This window comes from Schistocerca piceifrons, chromosome 8 (assembly GCF_021461385.2).
Source record: "Schistocerca piceifrons isolate TAMUIC-IGC-003096 chromosome 8, iqSchPice1.1, whole genome shotgun sequence".
NCBI classification, from domain to species: domain Eukaryota; kingdom Metazoa; phylum Arthropoda; class Insecta; order Orthoptera; family Acrididae; genus Schistocerca; species Schistocerca piceifrons.
In genome coordinates this window covers 345,801,509-345,827,473 of record NC_060145.1, presented here as the reverse complement: position 1 = coordinate 345,827,473, position 25,965 = coordinate 345,801,509, and the positions used below count along the sequence as shown (strand labels likewise).

The window sequence follows — 25,965 nt, the reverse complement described above, 5'->3', positions numbered from 1 at the left end:
GTAACAATGTCCACCACTGCATAATGCCTTGATGGATGTGTATTTGACTTGTACCAGATTTTATATTAATTTTCAATTGACTTTCAATTAAAGTGCATCTCACAACTTAATTTATTGTGTTACAAATCGTGTGAGTATCTCAATCGGAGCATGTCACTGAGAGCTACAGTTTAAGTACGTGAACTCCTTTACATATTAAATAACACGAATGTTGTCAAAATTTTACTGTATTAAACTTAGAAAAAACTTTTCCATGCTGTATCTTTTTACATGTATTGATTGTAATTTATATCTAAATACTGGCAGAATTGAGTTGCTGCCATCTAATTTTCTTCACTGTACCCACGAGGGTTACCCAGAAAATAATACACCGCATTTTTTTCTCAGCTGAAAACAATGTTAAGAATGTGAAACGTTACGTATGTATTATTTGAAGTCTCCTGAATGGGCGTGCCAAGTTTTCATCACTTACGACACATAGTGTAGCTGCAGGACAGTTTCAAAATGGCATCTGTAGGTGATGTACGTTACAAGCAACTTGCCATCATTGAATTTCTCACTGCAGCAAAAGAACAGTGGGGAATATTCACAAACACTTGGGTAAAGTCTATGGAGCATCTGCTGTCGACAGAAGTACAGTTAGTCACTGGGCACAGAGGGTGAGGTCATCAGATGGCAGTTTGGCGGAGTTCCATAATTTGCAGCGGTTGAGGAGATCCTCCACAGGTTTAACACCTGACATGTTGCAGTGAACTGATGTTGCCATTCACCATTAATGGATGCCATTTGTCGAAGACATTTTGGGGGCTATGAGGTGGTGATTCACACAATGAAGCACTGGCACCACTACCAGGACAAGTATTGGTACTGACAGGAAATACACGCCCTTGTTTCATGCAGGAGGAAGACCACAGAACGGGACGGAGATTACGTGAAAAAATTGGGTGTGTAGATAAAACACCAATCTTTTATATGTGTAATTCTCATTATGTTCAATAAAGAATTGTTGAACAAAAAAATGTGGTGCATTACTTTCTGGACAACCCTCATATTATGGTTTGCACTGTAGATTCACAAACACAAACAATATATATAGAAGCCACTGGGTGTGCTAGCGGCGGAACTGATGTCACATATGCTCATTCGAATTTTGATATGCAAACTACTTTATACATTAAATAACATGAAAGTTGTCAAAGATTTACTGAATTAAACTTACAAAAAAACTTTGCACAACATGACTGCTAGCCAGAAGCTGGCACATCCACCATGGCCTAACCTGGGCCTGAGGCCAGGTGCACAATGAGTCATCATCGCAGGATGTGCACAAGTCAAATGCCGCTTATGAGCAAAAATCAAACCTCCATGTTTAATATAGTTCATCATATCACAACCAGTTAATCCCACATTCTTCAAAGAATCAAACTTTCATTTATAAAACAGTTTCAAATGAGTTAATGTGTTAAATATTTGACAGTAAGAATGTAACCAAGAAAAACTTTAGAAAAGGTTTGAAATCATGCTTGAAATCTGTTGGAAGTCACTATTTAATTGCTATGAAACACTGAATGAACAAGTTGTTGTTGTAGTGGTCTTCAGTCCTGAGACTGGTTTGATGCAGCTCTCCATGCTACTCTATCCTGTGCAAGCTGCTTCATCTCCCAGTACTTACTGCAACCTACATCCTTCTGAATCTGTTTAGTATATTCATCTCTGTCTCCCTCTATGATTTTTACCCTCCACACTGGCCTCCAATGCTAAATTGGTGATCCCTTGATGCCTCAGAATATGCCCTACCAACCAATCCCTTCTTCTAGTCAAGTTGAGCCACAAATTTCTCTTCTCTCCCAATTCTATTCAATACCTCCTCATTAGTTATGTGATCTACCCATCTAATCTTCAGCATTCTACTGTAGCACCACATTTCGAAAGCTTCTACCCTCTTCTTGTCTAAACTATTTATTGTCCACATTTCACTTCCATACATTGCTACACTCCATACAAATACTTTCACAAAAGACTTCCTGACACTTAAATCTATACTCGATGTTAACAAACTTCTCTTCCTCAGAAACACTTTCCCTGCCATTGCCAGTCTACATTTTATATCCTCTCTACTTCGACCATCATCAGTTATTTTGCTCCCCAAATAGCAAAACTCATTTACTTCTTTAAGAAAACTCATTTAAGTGGCTCATTTCTTAATCTAATTCCCAAAGCATCGGCCGACTTAATTCGACTACATTCCATTATCCTCGTTTTGCTTTTGTTGATGTTCATCTTATATCCTCCTTTCAAGACACTGTCCATTCCGCTAAGCTGCTCTTCCAGGTCCTTTGCTGACTGATAGAATTACAATGTCATCGGCGAACCTCAAAGTTTTTATTTCTTCTGCATGGATTTTAATTCCTACTCCAAATTTTTCTTTTGTTTCCTTTATTGCTTGCTCAATATACAGATTGAATAACATTGGGGATAGGCTACAACCCTGTCTCACTCCCTTCCCAACCACTGCTTCCCTTTGATGTCCCTCGACTCTTATAACTGCTATCTGGTTTCTGTACAAATTGTAAATAGCCTTTTGCTCCCTGTATTTTACCCCTGCCACCTTCAGAATTTGAAAGAGAGTATTCCAGTCAAAACTGTCAAAAGATTTCTCTAGGTCTACAAATGCTAGAAACATAGGCTTGCCCTTTCCTTAATCTATTTTCTAAGATAAGTCATAGGATCAGTATTTCCTCACGTGTTCTAACATTTCTATGGAATCCAAAATGATCTTCCCCGAGGTCGACTTCTACCAGTTTTTCCATTCATCTGTAAAGAATTTGTGTTAGTATTTTGCAGCCATGGCTTATTAAACTGATAGTTTAGTAATTTTCACACCTGTCAACACCTGCTTTCTTTGGGATTGGAATTATTATATTCTTCTTCAAGTCTTCTTCCTGTCTCATACATCTTGCTCACCAGACGGCAGAGTTTAGTCAGGGCTGGCTCACCCAAGGCTATCAATAGTTCTAATGGAAATTTGTCTACTCCCAGGGCCTTGTTTCGACTTGCGTCTTTCAGTGCTCTGTCAAACTCTTCACGCAGTATCATATCTCCTATTTCATCTTCATCTACATTCTCTTCCATTTCTATAATATTGTCCTCAAGAACACCGCCCTTGTATAGACCCTGTATATACTCCTTCCACCTTTCTGCTTTCCCTTCTTTGCTTAGAACTGGGCTACTATCTGAGCTCTTGATATTCATACAAGTGGTTCTCTTTTCTCCAAAGGTCTCTTTGATTTTCCTGTAGGCAGTATCTATCTTACCCCTAGTGAGACAAGCCTCTACATCCTTACATTTGTCCTCTAGCCATCCCTTCTTAGCCATTTTGCACTTCCTGTCGATCTCATTTTTGAGACGTTTGTATTCCTTTTTGCCTGCTTCATTTACTGCATTTTTATATTTTCTCCTTTCATCAATTAAATTCAATATCTCTTCTCTTACCCAAGTATTTCTATTAGCCCTCATCTTTTTACCTACTTGATCCTCTGCTATCTTCACTATTTCATCTCTCAAGTTACCCATTCTTCTTCTACTGTTTTCCTTTCCCCCATTCTTGTCAATCGTTCCCTAATGCTCTCCATGAAGCTCTCTACAACCTCTGGTTCTATCAGTTTATCCAGGTCCCATCTCCTTAAATTCCCACCTTTTTGCAGTTTCTTTAGTTTTAATCTACAGTTCACAACCAATAGATTGTGGTCAGAGTCCACATCTGCCCCTGGAAATGTCTTACAATTTAAAACCTGGCTCCTGAATCTCCGTCTTACCATTTCTTACCATTATATAAATCAATCTGAGACCTTCCAGTATCTCCAGGCTACTTCCATGTATACAACCTCCTTTTATGATTCTTGAACCAAGTGTTAGCTATGATTAAATTATAATCTGTGCAAAATTCTACCAGGCGGCTTCCTCTTTCATTCCTTACTCCCATTCCATATTCACCTACTACGTTTCCTTCTCTTCCTTTTCCTATCATCGAGTTCAAGTCATCCATGACTATTAAATTTTTGTCTCCCTTCACTATCTGAATAATTTCTTTTATCTCATCATACATTTCATCAATCTCTTCATCATCTGCGGAGGTAGTTGGCATATAAAGTTTTACTACTATTGTAGGCGTGGGCTTCATATCTATCTTGGCCACAATAATGCGTTCGCTATGCTGTTTGTAGTACCTTACCCGCATTCCTATTTTTCCTATTCATTATTAAACCTACTCCTTCATTACACCTATTTGATTTTGTATTTATAATCTTATATTCACCTGATCAGAGTCCGCAGCTCGTGGTCTTGTGGTAGCGTTCTCGCTTCCCGGGCACAGGGTCCCGGGTTCGATTCCCAGCGGGGTCAGGGATTTTCTCTGCCTCGAGATGACTGGGTGCTGTGTGTCTTTCATCATCATTTCATCCTCATTCACTCGCAAGTCACCGTAGTTGTGTTAAAAAACTTGTGGAGCGACGGCCGAACCGCCCCGTGAGGGGTCTCCCGGCCAGCAATCCCATACGCTCATTATTATTACCTGACCAGAAGTCGTTCCTCCTGCCACCGAACTTCACTAATTCCCACTATATGTAACTTTACCCTATCCATTTCCATTTTTAAATTTTCTAACCTACCTGCCTGATTATGGGATCTGACATTCCACGTTCCGATCCATAGAGCACCAGTTTTCTTCTCCTGATAACAACGTCCTCCTGAGTAGTTCCCACCCGAAGATCCAAATGGGGGGGGGGGGGGGGGGGGGGGGGGGGAACGACTATTTTACTTCCGGAATATTTTATCCAAAAGGCCGACATCATCATTTAACCATACAGTAAAGCTTCACGCCCTCGGGAAAAATTATGGCTGTAGTTTCCCCTTGCTTTCAGTTGTTCACAGTACCAGCATAGCAAGGCCGTTTTGGTTAGTGTTACAAGGCCAGATCAGTCAATCATCCAGACGGTTGCCCCTGCAACTACTGAAAAGGCTGCTGCCCCTCTTCAGGAACCACATGTTTGTCTGGCCTCTCAACAGACACCCCTCCGTTGTGGTTGCACCTACTGTATGGCTATCTGTATCGCTGAGGCACGCAAGCCTCTCCACCAACGGCAAGTCATGTTTCATGGGGGGTAATTTGTGTTCCATTTTAAGAAAAAGAAGTTTTTCATGCACCTCAAAGTTTATGACATCATATCTCTGACACTGTGGGTCATACAATGGTATGATTTTGAAGGCACATTTAATGGTATATGCGGATATCATCTGTAAACTGCGCTGCGATTAGAGTTGGTAGTAATGTTAGGTATGCCGTATGAACAGTACAAATGCAGTAAGTGAATAACTTTTTTTTCTGTCATCACTTTGTGGGGAGAATCTGCAAGAAAAAGTTTCATAAACATTTGACATTATGTTTGAAGTTTGTTGGAAGACACTAAGTGCTCTAATTCTCAAATAGTGGATTAATAAATCCCACGTATGAGTGTGCCTTGAAGGAAGGAAGGAAGGAAGGAAGAACGAGTTTAATGTCCTGTCAACATCAAGGCCATTAGAGACAGAGCACAAGCTCAGATTGTTTTAAGGTTGGGGTAGGAAACTGCCCAAGTCCTTTTGAAGGAACCATCCCAGCATTTGCCTGAAGCAATTTAGGGAAATCACAGAAAACCTAAATCTGGATGGCCGGATGCAAGTTTGAACCATCACCCTCCTGAATGCGAGTCCAGTGTGCTAATTACTGCGCCGCCTCACTCGGTGCTGCCTCAAAGCTAACATACAGTTTGTAGCTGTAAGAATTGTCAAATGGTGCTAAACTTTTAACATAGGATTACACCTCTTTATGAGCAGATTATGACAGCATTTTAAATTTGTAAATTCAATAATTAATTATGTGAAATATTTAAAATCAAATATAAGGGGCATTCAAATGAAACCCAGTTAGTAGTGTAAAGTAACGGTAATGATTTTATTAACACAAAAATGTAGTTATATGCAGTACACATACTAAAAAATAGTCACCAAAACTGTCGACACATTTATCCCATTGCGACACTAGCCGGTCGGTTCCATCCTTGAAGAAGCTAGTAGGCTGCTGTCGGATCCAGGCCTCGACCCCGTCACACACTTCGTCATCCACTGCAAATCGATGTCCTCAAATAGCTTGTTTTAGAGGTCAAAACACATGAAAGTCACACGGTGAAACATCGGGACTGTATGGTGGATGTTCCATTGTATCCCACCGAAATTGCTGCAATGTCGTCTTCACCGCATTGGCCGTGTGTGGCCGGGCATTATCATGCAGGAGGATAATGCCACCGGACAACATGCCTCGGCATTTCGACTTGATGGCTCGTCTAAGGTTCTGTAAAGTGGCTTGATAATGCTGGGCATTGACGGTTCTCTCCCATTCCAGGAACTCGACAAGCAGTAGGCCCTTGTGGTTAAAAAAGAACATCATGACCTTACCAGAACTGGTGCGCACAGCCTTTGATTTCTTTGGAGGTGATGCAGTTGCATGTTTCCACTGCTTGCTTTCCGGTTCAACACTGTTCCACCATCTTTCATCACCTGTGACAATACGCAAGAAAGCCATATTCCTCCTCATAATTGCAGGTGACTCAGAGACAGTGCCATTCAAGTATTGCGCTGTTCGGTGATCAGTTGATGGGGAACCCATTGTGCACAGATTTTTCGAAAGTTCAAGTGTTGATGTATTATGGTGTGAGCAGTGCCCACTAACTGATGGATCTCGTCCACGGTGATTCTGCAGTTGTCCAAGACTAAAGCATTCACTTCCACAACCATTTCCGGTGTGATGACATGCTGAGCCTGTCCAGGACAAGCATCGCCTTCCAGTGACTCGCGACCCTAAAGGAACCGTTTGCGCCATTCCACAACACTTGAACAACTCAGACTGTACTCACCATACAGAGCCTTCATCCTGCGATACAATTTCACGGCCTCCCACTCCCCCCGCCGCCAAAACTCAAATTACTCCTCACTGTTCCTGCTTACTCGCCTGCACGTTCGGTAGTGGGTGACAACTTGTGTTACTACCTACGCATGCATCAGTCTCTCTACCAATAGATGGCACCACCATAGCCGCAGTTATGTGGTGCCACCTCATGTTTAAGGCAAAGGTACATGCACTGGACAGGTTTGATTTGAATAAACCTCATATTTGTTGCCCTTGGAAGTCGTTAGGGAGGCGACCTGCAATTTATGCCAAGTTCTGGGATAGTCACTTAGCACTTTACATCTTTTTGAAATACGCTGTATCTCTCTTTTGCAGAAAAAGTTTTTCTTCTTATTGCAAGTCGGCATTTGATGCCATCTTAAATACCGTCATTTTCAGTTATTTCGGTACTAAAATCGTAAAATTTGTGTACTACTTGCAGCATCAGCATCTCTCATCACCACGTGATTTCACTATATTATTCCATAAACCTTGCTGAATTTTATCTTATAACATCTTTCCAAGATACTGTATACCCCATTCAACTGATATTCCAACTATCTTGCTGTCTCTTATAGAATTCCAATGTCAAATGGCAAACCCTTACAGTCTTCTCTTCTCTCTCTCTCTCTCTCTCTCTCTCTCTCTCTCTCTCTCTCTCCTTTCTCTCCCCCCCCCCCCTCCCCCCTCACTGAACTTTAACTCCATTTCTAGACTTATCTTTGGTTTTCTTTCTTTACTACGTGCTCAATATAAGGATTGTATAACATGGATATACTACAACCCTTTCCCCCTCCCTTCTCAATTACTGCTTCCCTTTCATGCACTTTTATTCATAAACACTGTCTGGTATCTGTAAAAGCTGTAGATAACCTTCCACTGCCTGTATATTATCCCCAGTAACTTCAGGATTCTGAAAGCTGTCTCTAAATTACTAATTCCATAAATGTGGCTTTGCTTTTCATAAACCTGGTGTCTAAAAGAATGTATAGCATCAGTGTTGCTTTGCGTGTTCCCACATTTCCCTGGAACTCAAACTGACCTTTCTTCTTCTGGTCTTCTGTCCTCCAGTTGTATTTTACAGTCATGACTTATCAAACTTATGGTTTGATAATAACAAACGTAATGGTTTGATAATATACACATCCGTCAGCACTTGCCTTTTTTGTTACTGGAATTATTAAGTTGTTCCTAAAATCTGTAGGATCCTGCATACCAGAAGGAACAGTGTTATCATGGTTGACCCTCCCAAGGATTTTATTAATTCTGTGGGAATGTCTTTATTCAGTAATGGTCTGCAGATTTGCATTTCTTCTCTCCCAGTCCTAGTTTGTCACTTCGCCTGTCTCTCCCAGTCCTAGTTTGTCACTTTGCCTGTTTCTTTTTATTTTTTTCATTAATCAAACTGAATATCTCCTGTGTTATCCACTAATTTCTGCTGGGTGTTGCTTTTTTGACTAGGTTTCCTTCTGCTGGCATTACTATGTCTTTCACGGCTGTTAATTCTTCTTCTATCCTGTTTCGCTTAGTTTCACCCAATGCACAGTCTGAAATTCTCAACACTCTCTGGTTGTTTCTACTTTTCTAGGAACCATCTCCTTAACTCACTAGGCTTTTGAATATATGTATATAATTGTACTCTGCAGTTCATAACCAATAAATTATGAGTGGGTTCCATATGTGCTACTTGCAATGTTTTGTGGGTTAAAACTTGGTTTCTAAATTCTTATCTTACCATTTTGTAATCCATCAGAATCCATCCAGTGTCTCCAAGTTCTAGTTGTCTGCAATGATTAAACTGTGTTATGTGCCAGATTACACCGGGAAATTTCCTCTTTCATTGTTTTTCTAGTACAGATTCTTCTACTGTCTTTGTTCTCTTCTTGCACCAACTACTGATTTCCATTACAATTTATTTCCCATTACAATTAAGTTTCCCTTAATGTACTGAATAGTTTATTTGCCTCATCACAATTTTTTCAGTCTCTCTATCGTGCAGACACCTAGCAGACATATATACTTGTACTACTGTGCTGGACCATGGTTTCGTGTTTATCTTGGCTATGATAATCCATTTACTATGCTGTTCATGTAGTTCACCTGCAGTCCTGTTTTCTTGTTGGTTATTATATATACTCCTGTATTAGCCATATGTGATTTTGTGTTGATAAGCCTGTACTCATCCATTTCTTCCTGGTACAAGAGTTCAGTAAAACCCATTATTTATAATTTCAAACCATCTATTTCTGTTCTCAAAAATTTCACAATTGAGGAAAGAACTAAAATTGTATGATATCAAGAGTATCAACTGCTGCCACACTTGCTTCAGTACAAAAGAAAAACACAACAACGATATTCAATGTTGAGATGTCACGTTCCCTTTGCAATATCTCTCAGCAAGTTTCTGACCAACCATACCTTTGGCATGTCCACCCTTCAGCTGAGATAAATGTTGATTTGTCACTAAAGATAACATATACAAAAGTCTTCTTCAAGCATTAAAATTTTGTCTACAAAATCAACACAAACTGTAGTTTATTAGTAACACAGTTTGTAAAGGCTGTAAATGATGACACACTTGCAAGCATTTTCATAAAACTCTCTACACAACCATAATTGGAGCTGCTCATCCTACGAGCTAATTTACTGAGTCTCCAGAAAAGACAGTTGCAAGTCAAACATTCAGTTCAGAGTCCTCTCTTTTAACCCTCAAGCAGGCACGCTATGCATAAAGTGCGCCAACCACATGTAACATTGTCTTGTACCATTGCACTGTTGTTTTACAATTGTGAGCCCGTACCTACTCCTTCTTTATTGCTTTAGCTAACACAGTGGTAAATTGGGGTTTCATACATCCAAATGAGCAACAGTAATATACAACAGTCAGTGAACTAGACTGAAAAACATATACGATCCGTGCAAGAAAATGCCAAGGATTACGAGATAGCAGCACGGTCCCAGTTGTCTACAGGATAATTAGTAATCACATAAACATTTGGCTGGGATCTGAAGCAACTGCACTCTTTAATGTTCCGAGTGGGTCATTACTGTGAGGTAACACTTTTACACATCAACAGAGTGATACAATGGAAGTTTATTTTATTATTCTTTATTTAAACAGTGATTTAGCTCACATACTATACATTTGTTTTGTCATTGTTTAATTAAACTATGATTAAACTGTGATTTTGCTCATACATGTTTACCTTGGTCACATAAAGACAGCTATTCATTACACATGTATAAAGTACGCCATGAACCTACTTGTGTTATGAAAACTGGCATGCCTACTTGTGGGTTAAAGACATTCTGCGATTCCACTGTCTGCAAACTGCAAAACAAAGACTGCTTTCTCTTCAGAAGTTATGTTTGCTACAAAAACTTCAAGCATAAATTTGAGGAACTAGTTTATAAGCATGCATGTAACTAAACGGGCACCTTTGTTCTTTCATTCTATGTTGAATTGTTCTCAAAACTATGCTTAAAACATACATTAAATAGAAACCTCAAAGTCTTTTGATGCGCTCAATGTACAAAACAAATCATTTGTAAAGTTTAAAAAGATTCTTGGGCGTATTCATAAGCAGAAAGGTTTATACATGACCAAGGTATGGTTTTGACAGTGTAAGGCCTGAGATAATTGTTAATACAAAATGTTTAAGGTAAATTAAGAATTCTACTCTTAGTGTTAAATACAATGAATGCCTATGGAGAGGAACAGTGAGAGTGTAAATACCAGCACTGGTTGAACTTAAAATCACACTTTCCTCTCTGAACACTTATATTTTTGACATCAGTACACTGTAAAGTTTGGAAGGTAGGAGACGAGATACTGGCAGAAGTAAGCTGTGAGTACTGGGCGTGAGTCGTGCTTCAGTAGCTCAGATGGTAGAGCACTTGCCCACGAAAGGCAAAGGTCCCGAGTTCGAGTCTTGGTTGGGCACACAGTTTTAATCTGCCAGGAAGTTTCATATCAGTGCACACTCCGCTGCAGAGTGAAAATCTCATTCTGGAATCAGTACACTTGTTCACTATTTTATTCAGTGACATATCATAAGTCTGTTTTTATTAAATGTCTGAAGGTAGTAAGCATGGCACCATAGGGAAGTCTGCAGCATGAATTTGAAATAAGGAAATAATGAGAGAAAATGAAGAGGATAATGACACACACACACACACACACACACACACACACACACACACACACACACACACACAGAGAGAGAGAGAGAGAGAGAGAGTCAGTCAGTGAGAGAGAGAGAGAGAGAGAGAGAGAGACCATACCTTCCAAACGAGAACAAGACTATAAGTGTAAAAAGAAGATACACCATCTTTAGAAGCAAGCAAAGCAGAATACTGGTATTTTTACATTTGCTGACTTAAGACTTATGTATAATGTTTCCCTTGTAGATAATCACTCACTTTCTCTTGTCCTCTGACAATGAAATAGCCACCTGGGTCAAGTGGACACTCATTCATCTTGGCCAGTTCTGCCTGACTTTTCCCAGTAAGAACACAGTTAGAGCTGCGAAGCATAATTGGCATCCTGAAATGGAGTACTATTATTTTAATTATTTTGCACAACATCATTAAAAATTTAAGGAAAATATTTGTCATCATATTTAAAATTGTTTGTAAAGAAAATAGACTTAAGATACAAAGACAAAGGAATAAGTGCTATACAACTGCTCTAGCTCTAGCTGAAATACCTGCACTATCAACAACAATGATCTAATGTTCCAACACAGGAAAGAAAATATATGTAGAAAGCAAATGAGGATTATCATCAGGAAAATACATAGGATAGATAGCAATGAACTGTAGACTGTGCAACAGGATTGATGTTGTGAAGGAATGCACTGAAGTGGCTTAGCAGTAATTGTGGTCGAAGAGTATTAGACACCCACAGTTTAAAATAAACACAGAGTTTTAATTTTGGCACTGATTCATATTTGACAAAAAATAACATGTAGAAGTCATATTATTGGGTCATATTACTGTGTAAAAGTCTGTTAAAATAATTAAAAAATAATGAAATAGAGCACCTAGCTGACCACAGGGAGCCTAGGGGATATGCAATAAACTCTACTTCTCAATAATTTCCACACTGATTACTTCATAACTTGAAATAGAACTGAGGTCACTAGCAAATATTACAAACTGAGCTTATGCAATAGTGTAAAAAGTAAGCTGTTAAAATGTTGATACTGATAGCAGCACACTACACCAAAACACTCACTACACTTCCAATATATGCAAAGTTTGATTAATGCCATTTTCTTTCCCCTAAACAAGTGAAAAAGGAGGTTTTCCTCAGTTGTGCCAAAGGCTTTAATAACCTTGTTTCCTGTCCATTATTCCTTCATCAATATAATTTTTTTACTCTAAAAAAGGCAACAGCATGTAGAGGAACATGAATTTATGACAAGATGTCCATCACGAATACTTTCTTTATTTGCTAGGACATTTCCTCTATTTCAGGCATACAGCATAAGGACAGAACATCTTGTTGTTTCCATTATCTCTACAAGTGTTGGACAATGCAATGGTTAATCTGTAAATCTGTATTTGGTGATTACATTTGCCACACTGCTCGCAAAACACTATGAGAATGGAAGCGCTGAATCTTTTTAACTCTGCATAATCTACACAGAACGTGCCTAGGACGCAAACTTTAAGATGTACTATTATAGATGTGCACCTTAAATACTATCAAATACATTTCCATATTTATGACATTTTATGCGCAGTGTCACAATTGAAATTAAACTGGACTTCGAGAGGAGTTTATGTGAGCTCTGCTTCATATCTTTGATGTTTATTACTTGTAATTTTACAAAGGTTATATTTTTCTCAAATTATTAAGGGATTCATTGATGTCAGATGAATATCAGGCTTAAAATACTCACTTTGAAGACTATTTTTTATATAAAATAATCAGTAAGTGCATCTGAAAGAATGGATCACATTAGGATGGATAGTCGCCTCACAAAGCTTCATTTATATTGTGCTGACACTGATTCCTAGGAGAGACATATTGCTGCAGATCAGATCAGAAAACACACCTATCAGATGTAGCTGCAGCAAATATGCCTATTGTATGGCTATCTCCAGCGTGTTCAAGTTATGCATATTCATAGTAGAGTAGCAACTGCTGAAGCTACTGAACTCTGCCAATCTGATACTTACATCCACATCTACATCGATACTCTGCAAATCACGCTTAAGTGCCTGGTAGAAGGTTCACTGAACCACCTTCACAATAATTCTCTATTATTCCAATCCCAAACAGTGTGTAGAAAAAATGAACACCTATATCTTTCTGTTACATTTTCTAAGTTTTCTCTGAATAAAATGCTGTCTTTGGTTTGCCTTCCTCACAACATTTTCTGTGTGTTATTTCCAATTTAAGTTGTCTGTAATTATAATACCTAGGTATTTTTTTGACTTTATGGCCTTTAGATTTTACTGATTTATCATGTAACCAAAGCTCAATGGTTTCCTTCTAGCACTCAGGAGGATGACCTTGCACTTTTCATTATTTAGGGTCAATTGCCAATTTTTGAACCATACAAGTATCTGTTCTAAATCATTATGCAATTTGTTTCGGTCTTCTGATGACTTTATTAGACAATAAACAACAGCATCATCTGCACACAACCCAAGATGGCTGCACAGATTGTCTCCTCAATAGTTTATATCGATAAGGAACTGCACTGGGCCTATAAACACTACCTTGAGGAACACCAGAAATAACTTCTGTTTTACTCAATGACTTTCTGTCAGTTTCCACAAACTGTGGCCTCTCTGACGGAAAATCACGAATCCAGTCATATAACTGAGACAATATTCCATAAGCACGCAATTCCACTACAAGCCTTCTGGATATCTAGAAATACAGAATCAATATGAATTCCCTTCTCTATAACACTCAACACTTCGTGTGACTAAAGAGCTACGTGCATTTCATAAGAACGATGTTTTCTAAATCCATGTTGACTGTGTGTCAATAGGCTGCTCTCTTCGAGGTAATTCATAATCTTCAAACAATATACATTCCAAAAGCCAGCTGCATATCAACATTAATGATATGGACCTGTAATTATTGGATTACTCCTACTATCTTTCTTGAATATTGGTATGACCAAACCAGGTAAGGTGGCAAATAATTACTCTTTCAATCTTCCTCTGCCCTTCCCACTCCCTTAAGTAACACACACAGAGTACATTTGGGATGAGTTAAAGGTAGGAACAATGGCTTTTTTTCAGATTACAACTGGAGTCTTCACTATACTTTGCACTTCAGTTGGTGCTTCATTTACCCAATGGCACCTTCCAAGGTGGGGTGCAGGAGGAACTACGTGGGGCACTTTTCAGTAACTTGAGATGGAGATCCTGACAGAGGGAAGTGAGACACATTGCAAGCGGCATTCTCATCCAAGGACGGGAATCAGGAAGGAGACATTGTTTGCAAAGAGGATGGGGTACACAGGATAATCAGGGAATTGTGAAATGGTGATTGCATAAGAAACTAGGAGTTGGCTTCATCATATTTGCAGAGGAGGAATCCCCACTTCTCAGAAGAGACTGTCAATGGGTCTAGAGCAAAAGGCACCAGTAATCAGACACACCCCATAATGATGAACAGGGTCTCGTTGTTTCAGATTGGAAGGAGCCACTGAGGCATAAACCTGACATCCATAACCCAAACTGGAGAAAACCAGAGTGTGTAAAGATGGAGAAGAGTAGCACGGTCTGTACCCCAAGATGTGTGGGCCAGGAGGCAGAGAGCATTTAGCTTCCACCTGCAAGTAGTCCTCAGGTGGTGAATATGGGGCAACTGCATCAGCTTTTTATCAAAAAGAAGGTCCAAGAAATGGTACTGTGCTACAACATCTAGACACTGGTTGGCTAAATAAAGTTCTAAACGAAATTAGAATTATATCAACGGGGACAGGTGAAAATGTGTGCCCCGACCGGGACTCAAACCTGGGATCTCCTGCTTACATGGCAGGCGCTCTATCCATCTGAGCCACCGAGGACACAGAGGATAGCGTGACTGCAGGGACTATCTTGTACACGCCTCCCACGAGACCCACTTTCTCACCTTGCATGTCCACACACTACATTCATAGTGTCCCACCCCAACACACTCATTACTTGTGGAAGACATTCTTACCAAGTCTCGTAAGAGTTTGGGGAATGTGTGTGCATCTGCACAGAAGAAGAAGGTCATGGCCGATATTGCCAGAACGATATACTTATATGGATATGGTTCCGTTCTTTCGGACATGTCCGAAAGAATGGACACCATATCCATACAAGTATATCCATATAAATAAAGTTCTGGATGGGATGTATTATGGATCAACAGCAAAAATGCGTAACATGCATTTTGGAGGATGAAAACTGGAAGCCATGGGAAAGGACCCACACGGAGGTCTGTTTGATGGTGCCTTGGAGCTTGCATTCAGCAGATGCTACCAATGCAAAACTCGTCAACATACAACACAGGGGCAACCAGAGGCCCAACAGAGGTTACAAGCCCTTTGATGGTGATGAGGATGAGTGCAACATTTAACACAGAACCCTATGGGATACCGTTCTCCTGAATCCAAGGGGTGCTGAGTGAAGTACCAGTTCTAACCTTGAAGAGCAGGTGGGATAAAAACTCAAGTAAAAAAATCGTAAGGAGACCGCGAAAGCCCCATTCATGGAGGATAACTAATACGCGACAGTGCCAAGCCATGTCATATGTCTTATGCACGTCAAAGTAGACTGCGACAAGGCATCAGCAGTCAGTAAAAGCTTGTCGCATTGCTGTTTCCTGTCTGAGTAAATTGTCAGTTGTAGATCATCCTTCCCAGAAGCGACATTGATACAGAGACAAAAGGCCCCACGATTCGAATATCCAAAGTAATCGGAAAATAATCATCCTCTTGAGCAGTTTAAAAGGTATGTTGCTCAGGCTAATCACTTGGCAGCTGTCGAGAGACATTTGGTTTCATCCCAGGCTTTAGGATGAGAATAGCTATGCTGTCTTGGCATTGCGAGGGGAAGGCACCCATGAGTCAATTGCATTGAAGGCCCTGACTAGATGTCGTCTCTAGGTAACGTCCAAGTGTTGGGTCATCTGATTGTGGCACCTGAGGCCATGTCATGTGAAGAGGTAGAGACTGCAAAAATTCCCATTCAGTGAAGGGTTCTTGTAGGCTTCAGTTTGGTGGGGGTTAAGACAGAGGGGGGTTTCTTCAACTCCTTGTTTCTGCCAGAGAAAGGTAGCAGGATAGGAAGAGGATGTTGATGCTGTCCTATAGTGTGTCGGGAGGTGTTCTGCAAGGATCAATAGTTCACAGTGCACAGAGTACCCTGTAAGATAAGACCCAGGACAGTTGATTGTTGCTGCCAGCCCAGAAGACTATGGAGCTTGGACCAAACCTGCGGTGAAGAGGTATACATCCACAGGGAGGAAACATACTGCTCCCAGCATTCCTTTTTACTCTGCTTAATAAGGTAGCGAGCCTTAGTATGCAAATGCTTAAAAACAATAAAGTTGGTCTTTAGAGGGCATCATTTAAATCACTGCAACGCCCATCTATGTTCTTGGTCCACCACAGTACCAGTCGATCATGAGGGGATCTGTGAATAGGGGGACAGCAGTGCCAGCAACATGAAGAACGATGTCAGAGACGCCTTGCACGCCCACAGAGAGGGGTATAGAAGTGCATAGCAGACATGTATGAAGGCCAATTGACCCTGCAGAATGCCTGTCTCTCTGCCTGGCAGGGGCAGGGGAAGGATAGAATCACTGAAAAGTAGTCACTGTCACAAAGATCGTCATGGGTGAACAATGTAGAGAAACTATGAGAGCGGCGGAAGGCATCGTGAGATCAATAGCAGAAAAGGTGTCATGCGTGGCACTGAAGTAAATAGGGGAACCGTCACTGAGGGCATACAAATCAAAGTGTGTAATAAGTTGGTCAGTAAGAAGACCGCTACCCTCCAAAGGCGGTGGGGAGTATTAAAGTCTCCGAGGGGGAGACATGGGGGCAGGAGTTGTTGTATTAAGGTAGGCAGTTCACTATAACGAAGTGGCCTACATGGAGGGAGGTAGACATGATAAATGATGATTGCTGGGATCGTTTGTACTCGTACAACTACTACTTTCAGGTTGGTAAGAAGGGGGATCCAGTCACTAATGACATCAATGTGAAACGAAGTGCAGTTCCTTCCAGATACTATCTTTGGGTCGGCATGGTTCTGATAGAATGCCAAACAACCATGTAACTTTGGAGAGTAGTCATCATGGAAGTGCGTTTCTTGAAGAGCAAGACAGAATGCACAATAGGAGGAAACAAGTTGTTACATTTCCTGTAGGTGACAGTAATATTCATTGCAAATCCACTGGATTATTGTGTGGCAGATTAGACAAAGAGGACAAAGGGAGGTCATGCCATTGGGTCAGTGGTTGTCACTGATAAGGATGGGGCGACATCCATAAATAATATGTCAGACTCATGTTGCGAAGGAAGAGATGGTAGCTCTGGGGGCACTGTGGTCCCTTGTCCTGGGACTTATGTTTCTTCTTCCTCTCTTTCAGAGGCTGAGGAGGTCAGGGCACAGAGGGACAGCAGACGTCTGCAAGATCCGGACCTGAAAGAGAGCAGATGACCTTGGAGCCCACATCCCGTGGCCAAGTGGTAGCAGGCCTCCGGCCTGAGAGACACCAGGGGAAGGGATTTTTCCTGGAATCCCGTTTAAAAAATATACTTTTTCCCAGGTGAAAATACACTTTTTCTGTGCTAAGTGACAGTAGGTTTTCTGTAGATTTTTCGTTTGGAACTGTAAAACTTATCAATCCTTTGAATGGTTAACATTTTATACACTGGCATAGAACTACCCGAGTTAAAAAAAAAATTAAATTAAATTAAAAAAAAAAAACTAGAAACGGGGGAGAGGGGTTTTGGAAAGACTTTTGATGTGCAGCAACATATACGCTGCATATTTTCATATTACGAAAGTATCAATTCGAATTGTACTGAACACAGCACGTTAGTTTCTGGAGCGTTGAAATCAAGATTGCGATGTCCTTTTGTAAGCCAGTCATATCTCATGCCACGTGATCTCGCCAGCCGATGACAGCAGATATTCAGAGCATAGGACACGTTTTACAATCAGCCAATAGCAAGATCACTGTTACGTAGCGCAAACACACAAAGAGGAAAAGTTAATGGTTTACATTAATATACATACTATAGCTACAAGAAAAGATAAGCTTTCACATACATATCAGTCTCTAAGATTAGTAAGCTACAAGAGAAGCTAAGCTTTCACATGTAATATTGATCTTTTTTTTCCATGTGTTATACTTTAAGATACATCACAAATTTAAAATAATGACATAAATGTCTGGTCTTCTGGGCTCAAAATTCTTGTAAGTGGCTGGTCCTCAAAGTGTTCAGTTTTAAATGCTCTGTGATTTAAGAAATCCATCCCACTTTTTCACATGTAACATAATTCATCTTGTGTATAAAGAAATTTACTTTGAAAGTAACACTTTTCGGACCACCATTCACAATACTATCCCGAGACTGTTAGAAATAGGTTTGCTTTAGCAGTTGCCAGAGAGCACCAGAAAACAGGTGTTATTGAGCGTGTGCAGCTGCAATGGAGTAGGAAGCCTGCAAGTTCGTATGTATAAAGCACTAAGTGAACTTACATTACACCATAAAAGAAACAGGACATCAGAGGATGCTCCAAGAGCATCAGAATTTCATAAACCATATTGAAATGCATAATTCAGCTTGAAGTGCACATTGATTTTTTCCAGATTCATGATGAAGCATATCCCACCTGACATTAAACTTTTCAGTGTGGTTTTTGGGATGTAAATTTTCTTCACGTACCAGTACTGTAGTATCTCATATTTGGTTCTTTATTATGGTGTAATGCCATACATGGCAAAAGATGAAAATGTGCACTTGAAATTCAGCAAATAGTTGGAACTAGCCAATACTGTGGAACGAAACACTTTGTTTAAAATAAACTGATTGGCTTAGTGGAAGCCAAACTTCTTTAGCAAACTGACAAAAATAACCTCATTGTTCTGCAAGGCAATTAATGCTTGACAAATAATAACCTGGAAATAAAATAAAATCAGAAAACTGAAACTAATAATATATTTTTGACCTCCATAATTATGCAAATTTATTATGATTCGCTTGACAGCCCCTGGCTGCAGGAATCTGTTCCCAGCTGCAAAAATCCATTTTGTTTTCATTTGACGTGGGAGCTGTAAACGAAGAGGAAACAGCAAAATCAGTTAATGCAAACAGGGGTCAGTTGGACACTAACCTCCTGCCCACTACAACTCTGCACATTTGCGAATCTGGCAGCTAGGGCACATGAGAAATTTTTTTCTTATTAGCATCCGGGTGCTTGCTACTACTGCCGATACAGCTAACAGCCATACTTCAAGCAGCGGGAAGCAGGAGAAGGTACTACTCATACGCGAGTCAACTGTGCATGCGCATGAGCCCACTGGCAACTGGTCAAATGAACCTAATGTAAACAGTTGTGACGTCACACTCATAGAAAGCAGTTTATTGTTACGAAGTATTACAAAGTCTTCACCCAAAGGCCTTTGACACATTTTTGCTGTTTGTAGATGTTTATGCGTGCAAGGTGTTTTGTTGTAAATGGCGCATTTCCTTTGTCACTAAAGTTTTTTTTCCTCTCATTTATTTTTTATTGCTTCAGTATCATTCTCCACATCTTAGACACTCAAGAGGGAGTTCTTCCCCAAATGGCTCACACTAAAGACAGAAAATTTAGTAGTGGAGGTCAATCCAAAAGGGGGGTTAAAAACACCAAAAATGATGAAAGAAAACAGACAAAAGGAACAAAACTGCAAGGAATATAGGAAACCAGGTGGACAGCCAGATCAACAGAAATAAGAACATCAATAGAGAAGAAGGGGACAACGAGGAAGGAGTGAGGAAGAAATGGAGCCAGGGAAGCAAGCAATAGCTTGGGACTTTGTGTGTGCCACATACGAACTGAACTGTGAGGCCCCTGGGGAAACAATGTAATTGGTTGGAATAATGTGGCTGTACATGTGTGTGTGTGTGTGTGTGTGTGTGTGTGTGTGTGTGTGAGAGAGAGAGAGAGAGAGAGAGAGAGAGAGAGAGAGAGCGAGCGCGCGCTGTGTTCAACAGCTCTAAAGATGGACATCATCCAAAAATTATGTAACATTTTCTGTCTTGTTTAACATCCAACAGCTCCAACATACATTGAGTAATTAACTTTATTCTTTCCATTATTTGCATTCTAGAACTTTCAAGTGTTATCTCAACTATAATTAAATCATTTAACACTGGTCTTAACTTTTTAACATCACAAAATTTCCATACCTGCCTATGAGGAGCCCATTTCGAACAACTCTTTGATTACCTCTTGTATATTCAATATCTACAGTTATTGGAGCCGAATATGTCATGTCACGTAGCCTGCACTCATGAGGCGTTGTACCCTTGGAAATATTGAAACCTTCTTCAACATCAGGTGTACCAACTGTTACATTCAGGTACCTGCATCATTGCAGAAAGAAAAAGAAAGCTCATCATAAGCTACAAAGGTATTATGCCATTGTTCACATTATAAATGCAATGAAAGGAAAATATATAAACACATATATTCAGTGTTGAGTTCACACAGAGATGATATTAAAAATCTCCAGACAGAAGTGAGAATTCAATATGTTAAACCGTATGGAAATGGTGAAAGCTACCTAACCATCAAGCATAAAAACTGGAATATGAACACAGGAAACATGGAATAATTAAAGACAATATATCTCAAAACAATTCACAGTAGTTTTCCTTTAATAAACAAAATGGTGGTGGAAGGGGACTATGGAAATTTTAAGTTTTATAGGAAGCCACTAGTCAGAAACTCGTGGCTATAGAGGAACACAAAGTACACCATTATTTACTACTAAAGTATAACATGAATTACCTGGAAATTAATACAAAAAATGTACTTCCTCATGCCTCATTCAAAATCTGATTATGAACTCATACATTTCAGCATATTCTCCATAAATGACAGTTTTAAATTTCAAATTTTCTGCTAAGTAGTACACAAAATTGTGGTCAACAATTAAAATTAGTTCTGAATAAAGGTGCCATCCAAGAGAATTACTTCACTTGAAACAAGCAATTGCTGAACAAAACTGCAATGTTGCAATATTTAATTACAACTGCTTACATATTCATGTACATACAGGTTCTAAAAAGAATTGTGTGATAAACAAAATAGTCTGCTTTATTAGTCAAATAGTGCAATATGGCACAATTTAATTTTATAAATCAATTTTTTTGTCCACACATGTTTAAATCTTTTCCTAGAAATACAAAAGGATGGCAGGCATCACAAGAAGTAAAATTCATGACATATCTTTATCATTACAAAATACTGTCCCATTTTATGTATTGTTTAATGCAACCTTGCATCACATGAAGTTCTTTAACATTTCCACATAACCTTGGTTGTTAAATCCAAGATATACATCACTAAGTAAACATAAATATTTAATTTCCGTAATCCATGGTTTTAATTACTAAGTTGTAAACAAAAAGCAATGATTATAACAGCTAGTATTGCAAGAAAAACTATGGAATTTTTCTAACATACTGTAATATCTCTCAAATTATTGCCTTTCTCTATTTAACGGGTAAACAGTAATTAATGATCCAAACATAAATACATATTCCTGGTATTTCTTTACAACCCAAGGGTTTTTTTTTTTTTTGTCCATAACATAACTGCAGTTTAATATACATATACAGCCAAAAAAACACAAACTAACCTCAGTTGCAGAATGCTTTTACTTCTTTTAGAATGGACACGACTCACTACTATCACACTGCATCTAACTCAAGGCCCCACACATCATTACTTGCTGTTTACCTATTTCTTTACCTAATGTAATGCAGAATTTAGATCTTAAATTTTCCTGGAACTGAACTTACTTGCAAAACAAGCTATAAAAAGGTAGCCATGGCAAATCAGGCTTTGGATCAATTGTTTATTTGCACCTCAAGGATTGCTTTCTTACTGACACTGAGACTTATCCGATATTAGTTTTGCATGGATAATTTTGTTGTAAATTAATTTTTATTTAATTACAATAAAACAAACATACTGACAAAAGCAAATAACCATTACTGATAATTACTCTCTAAAAAGATACACAGTTCATCCAGTGTGCTCCCTGCCGCCGTGGGATAAGCAGCTGCCAGCAGCAAGTCGTATACTCTTAGCTCACTTATTTGTTACATAGTTTAATTCTTAATTTCTTTGCGTGTTTTTGGGTACTTGCATTGTTTGATTCATAAATTTCGGGCGTATTATAGTATTTGAGAGGTGTAGCATCGCGTTTTAGTACCTGAATAGTGTAAATTCGCGTAGTCTCCTCCTGCCACCGAGTAGTGTGTCAGCAGTGCGCAAGTAGCAGCATTACTGCATTTACTAGGCAATCTTGTATTTTAATAACCATTTAAATTTTGTGTCAAATTGTTTGCGTTCTCTGTAGATTAGTTTAGAGGTTCTTTGCACAACAGTATTTAGCATGGATAGGGACTGCGACTGCTGTGTTCGGATGCGGGCTGAGTTGGCATCCCTTCGCTCCCAGCTTCAGGCAGTGTTGGCTTCGGTCACACAGCTTGAGGCTGTTGCCAATGGGCATCACTGTGGGGGTTCGGACGGGGGTTTGTCGGGGACGGCCAGCTCGTCCCACGCATCCCCCGATTGGACTACGACTGTGGCTACCCGGGATACTGTCCACATTGAGGCTGACCCCTCACCCATGGTAGAGTGGGAGGTCATCTCGAGGTGTGGAAGGGGGCGAAAAACATTCCGGAGGGCTGAATGGAAGGCCTCTCCGGTTTGTCTGATGAACCGGTTTCAGGCTCTGTCTCCGGCTGATACTCATCTTTGGCCAGATACGGCTGCTTCTCCTGTTCCAGAGGTTGCCCCTCAGTCTGCAAGATCCAGGCAGTCGCAGAGGGTGGGCTTACTGGTAGTTGGGAGCTCCAATGTCAGGTGCGTAATGGGGCCCCTTAGAGATATGGCTGCAAGGCAGGGGAAGAAAACGAATGTGTACTCCGTGTGCATACCAGGGGGAGTCATTCCCGATGTGGAAAGGGTCCTTTATGGATCGGAGGAAATCCTCTCTGGCTTCTGGGGGCTATCTGATTTGGTGAAGACTGCCAGTCTCGCTAGCGGGATGAAAGCAGAGCTCACCATCTGCAGCATCGTCAACAGGACTAACTGCGGACCTTTGGTACAAAGCGGAGTGGGGGGTCTGAATCAGAGGCTGAGACAGTTCTGTGACCGTGTGGGCTGCAGATTCCTCGACTTGCGCCATAGGGTGGTGGGGTTTTGGGTTCCGCTGGATAGGTCAGGAGTCCACTACACCCAACAGTCGGCTACGCGGGTAGCAGGAGCTGTGTGGCATGGACTGGGCGGTTTTTTAGGTTAGATGGCCTCGGGCAAGTACAGAAAGGGCAACAGCCTCAAAGGGTGTGGGGCAAAGTCAGGACATGCGGTGACCAAGCAGCAACCGGTATTGTAATTGTAAACTGTTGAAGCTGCGTTGGTAAAGTACCGGAACTTCAAGCGCTGATAGAAAGCACCGAAGCTGAAATCGTTATAGGGACGGAAAGCTGAGTGAAGCCAGAGATAAATTCTGCCGAAATGTTTACAAAGGCACAGACGGTGTTTAGAAAGGATAGATTGCATGCAACCGGTGGTGGCGTGTTTGTCGCTGTTAGCAGTAGTTTATCCTGTAGTGAAATAGAAGTGGATAGTTCCTGTGAATTATTATGGGTGGAGGTTATACTCAACAACCGAGCTAGGTTAATAATTGGCTCCTTTTACCGACCTCCCAACTCAGCAGCATTAGTGGCAGAACAACTGAGAGAAAATCTGGAATACATTTCACATTAATTTCCCCAGCGTGTTATAGTCTCAGGTGGAGATTTCAATTTACCTGATATAGACTGGGACACTCAGATGTTTAGGGCGGTTGGTAGGGACAGAGCATCGAGTGACATTATACTGAGTGCACTATCCGAACATCACCTCGAGCAATTAAACAGAGAACCGGCTCGTGGAGATAACATCTTGGACCTACTGATAACAAACAGGCCCGAACTTTTCGACTCTGCAAGTGCAGTACAGGGAATCAGTGATCATAAGGCCGTTGCAGCATCCCTGAATATGGAAGTAAATAGGAATATAAAAAAAAGGGAGGAAGGTTTTTCTGTTTAGCAAGAGTAACAGGAGGCAGATTTCAGACTACCTAACAGATCAAAACAAAAATTTCTGTTCCGACACTGACAATATTGAGTGTTTATGCAAAAAGTTCAAGGCAATCGTAAAATGCGTTTTAGACAGGTATGTGCTGAGTAAAACTGTGAGGGATGGGAAAAACCCACTGTGGTTCAACAGCAAAGTTAGGAAACTACTGCGAAAGCAAAGAGAGCTTCACTGCAAATTTAAACGCAGCCAAAACCTCTCAGACAAACAGAACCTAGACGATGTCAAAGTTAGCGTAAGGAGGGCTATGCGTAAAGCATTCAGTGAATTCGAAAGTAAAATTCTATGTACCGACTTGACAGAAAATCCTAGGAATTTCTGGTCTTACGATAAATCAGTAAGTGGATCAAAACAGCATATCCAGACACTCTGGGATGATGATGGCATTGAAACAGAGGATGACAGGCGTAATGCTGAAACACCTTTTTCCAAAGCTGTTTCACAGAGGAAGACCGCACTGCAGTTCCTTCTCTAAATTCTCGCACGAACGAAAAAATGGCTGACGTCGAAATAAGTGTCCAAGGAATAGAAAAGCAACTGGAATCACTCAACAGAGGAACGTCCACTGGACCTGACAGGATACCAATTCGATTCTACACAGAGTACGCGAAAGAACTTGCCCCCCTTCTAACAGCCGTGTACCACAAGTCTCTAGAGGAACGGAAGGTTCCAAATGATTGGAAAAGAGCACAGGTAGTCCCAGTTTTCAAGAAGGGTCATCAAGCAGATGCTCAAAACTATAGGCCTATATCTCTGACATCGATGTGTTGTAGAATTTTAGAACATGTTTCTTGCTCGCGTATCATGTCATTTCTGGAAACCCAGAATCTACTCTCTAGGAATCAACATGGATTTTGGAAACAGCGATTGTGTGAGACCCAACTCAATTTATTTGTTCATGAGACCCAGAAAATATTAGATACATGCTCCCATATAGATGCCATTTTCCTTCACTTCCGGAAGGCGTTCGATACAGTTCCGCACTATCGCCTGATAAACAAAGTAAGAGCCTTCGGAATATCAGACCAGCTGTGTGGCTGGATTGAAGAGTTTCTAGCAAACAGAATACAGCATACCACAGGGGAGTGTTATGGAACCATTGCTTTTCACAATATACAGGGTGATTCAAAAAGAATACCACAACTTTAGGAATTTAAAACTCTGCAACGACAAAAGGCAGAGCTAAGCACTATCTGTCGGCGAATTAAGGGAGCTATAAAGTTTCATTTAGTTGTACATTTGTTCGCTTGAGGCGCTGTTGACTAGGCGTCAGCGTCAGTTGATGCTAAGATGCCGACCACTCAACAGAAAGCTTTTTGTGTTATTGAGTACGGCAGAAGTGAATCGACGACAGTTGTTCAGCGTGCATTTCGAACGAAGTATGGTGTTAAACCTCCTGATAGGTGGTGTATTAAATGTTGGTATAAACAGTTTACAGAGAATGGTTGTTTGTGCAAAGGGAAAAGTTCTGGACGGCCGAGAACGAGTGATGAAAATGTAGCACGTGTCCAGCAAGCATTTGTTCGCAGCCCAGGAAAATCGACTCGCAGAGCTAGCAGAGAGCTGCAAATTCCACAATCAACTGTATGGAGAGTCCTACGAAA

At 40.4% G+C, this 25,965-nt stretch overlaps 1 protein-coding gene across 1 annotated transcript in view; it reads right to left on the bottom strand.

Annotated features, from left to right (window-relative positions):
* Positions 1-25,965, bottom strand: part of LOC124711579 (DNA-directed RNA polymerase III subunit RPC2) — a 196,715-nt gene that overhangs the window by 145,428 nt on the left and 25,322 nt on the right. Inside the window, exons 3-4 of the mRNA XM_047241725.1 lie at positions 20,392-20,568; positions 11,402-11,525 (exon numbers count right to left, since the gene is read on the bottom strand). Of these exons, the coding sequence (XP_047097681.1) occupies positions 11,402-11,525; positions 20,392-20,568 (301 nt within the window). The remainder of the gene's footprint in view (positions 1-11,401; positions 11,526-20,391; positions 20,569-25,965) is intronic.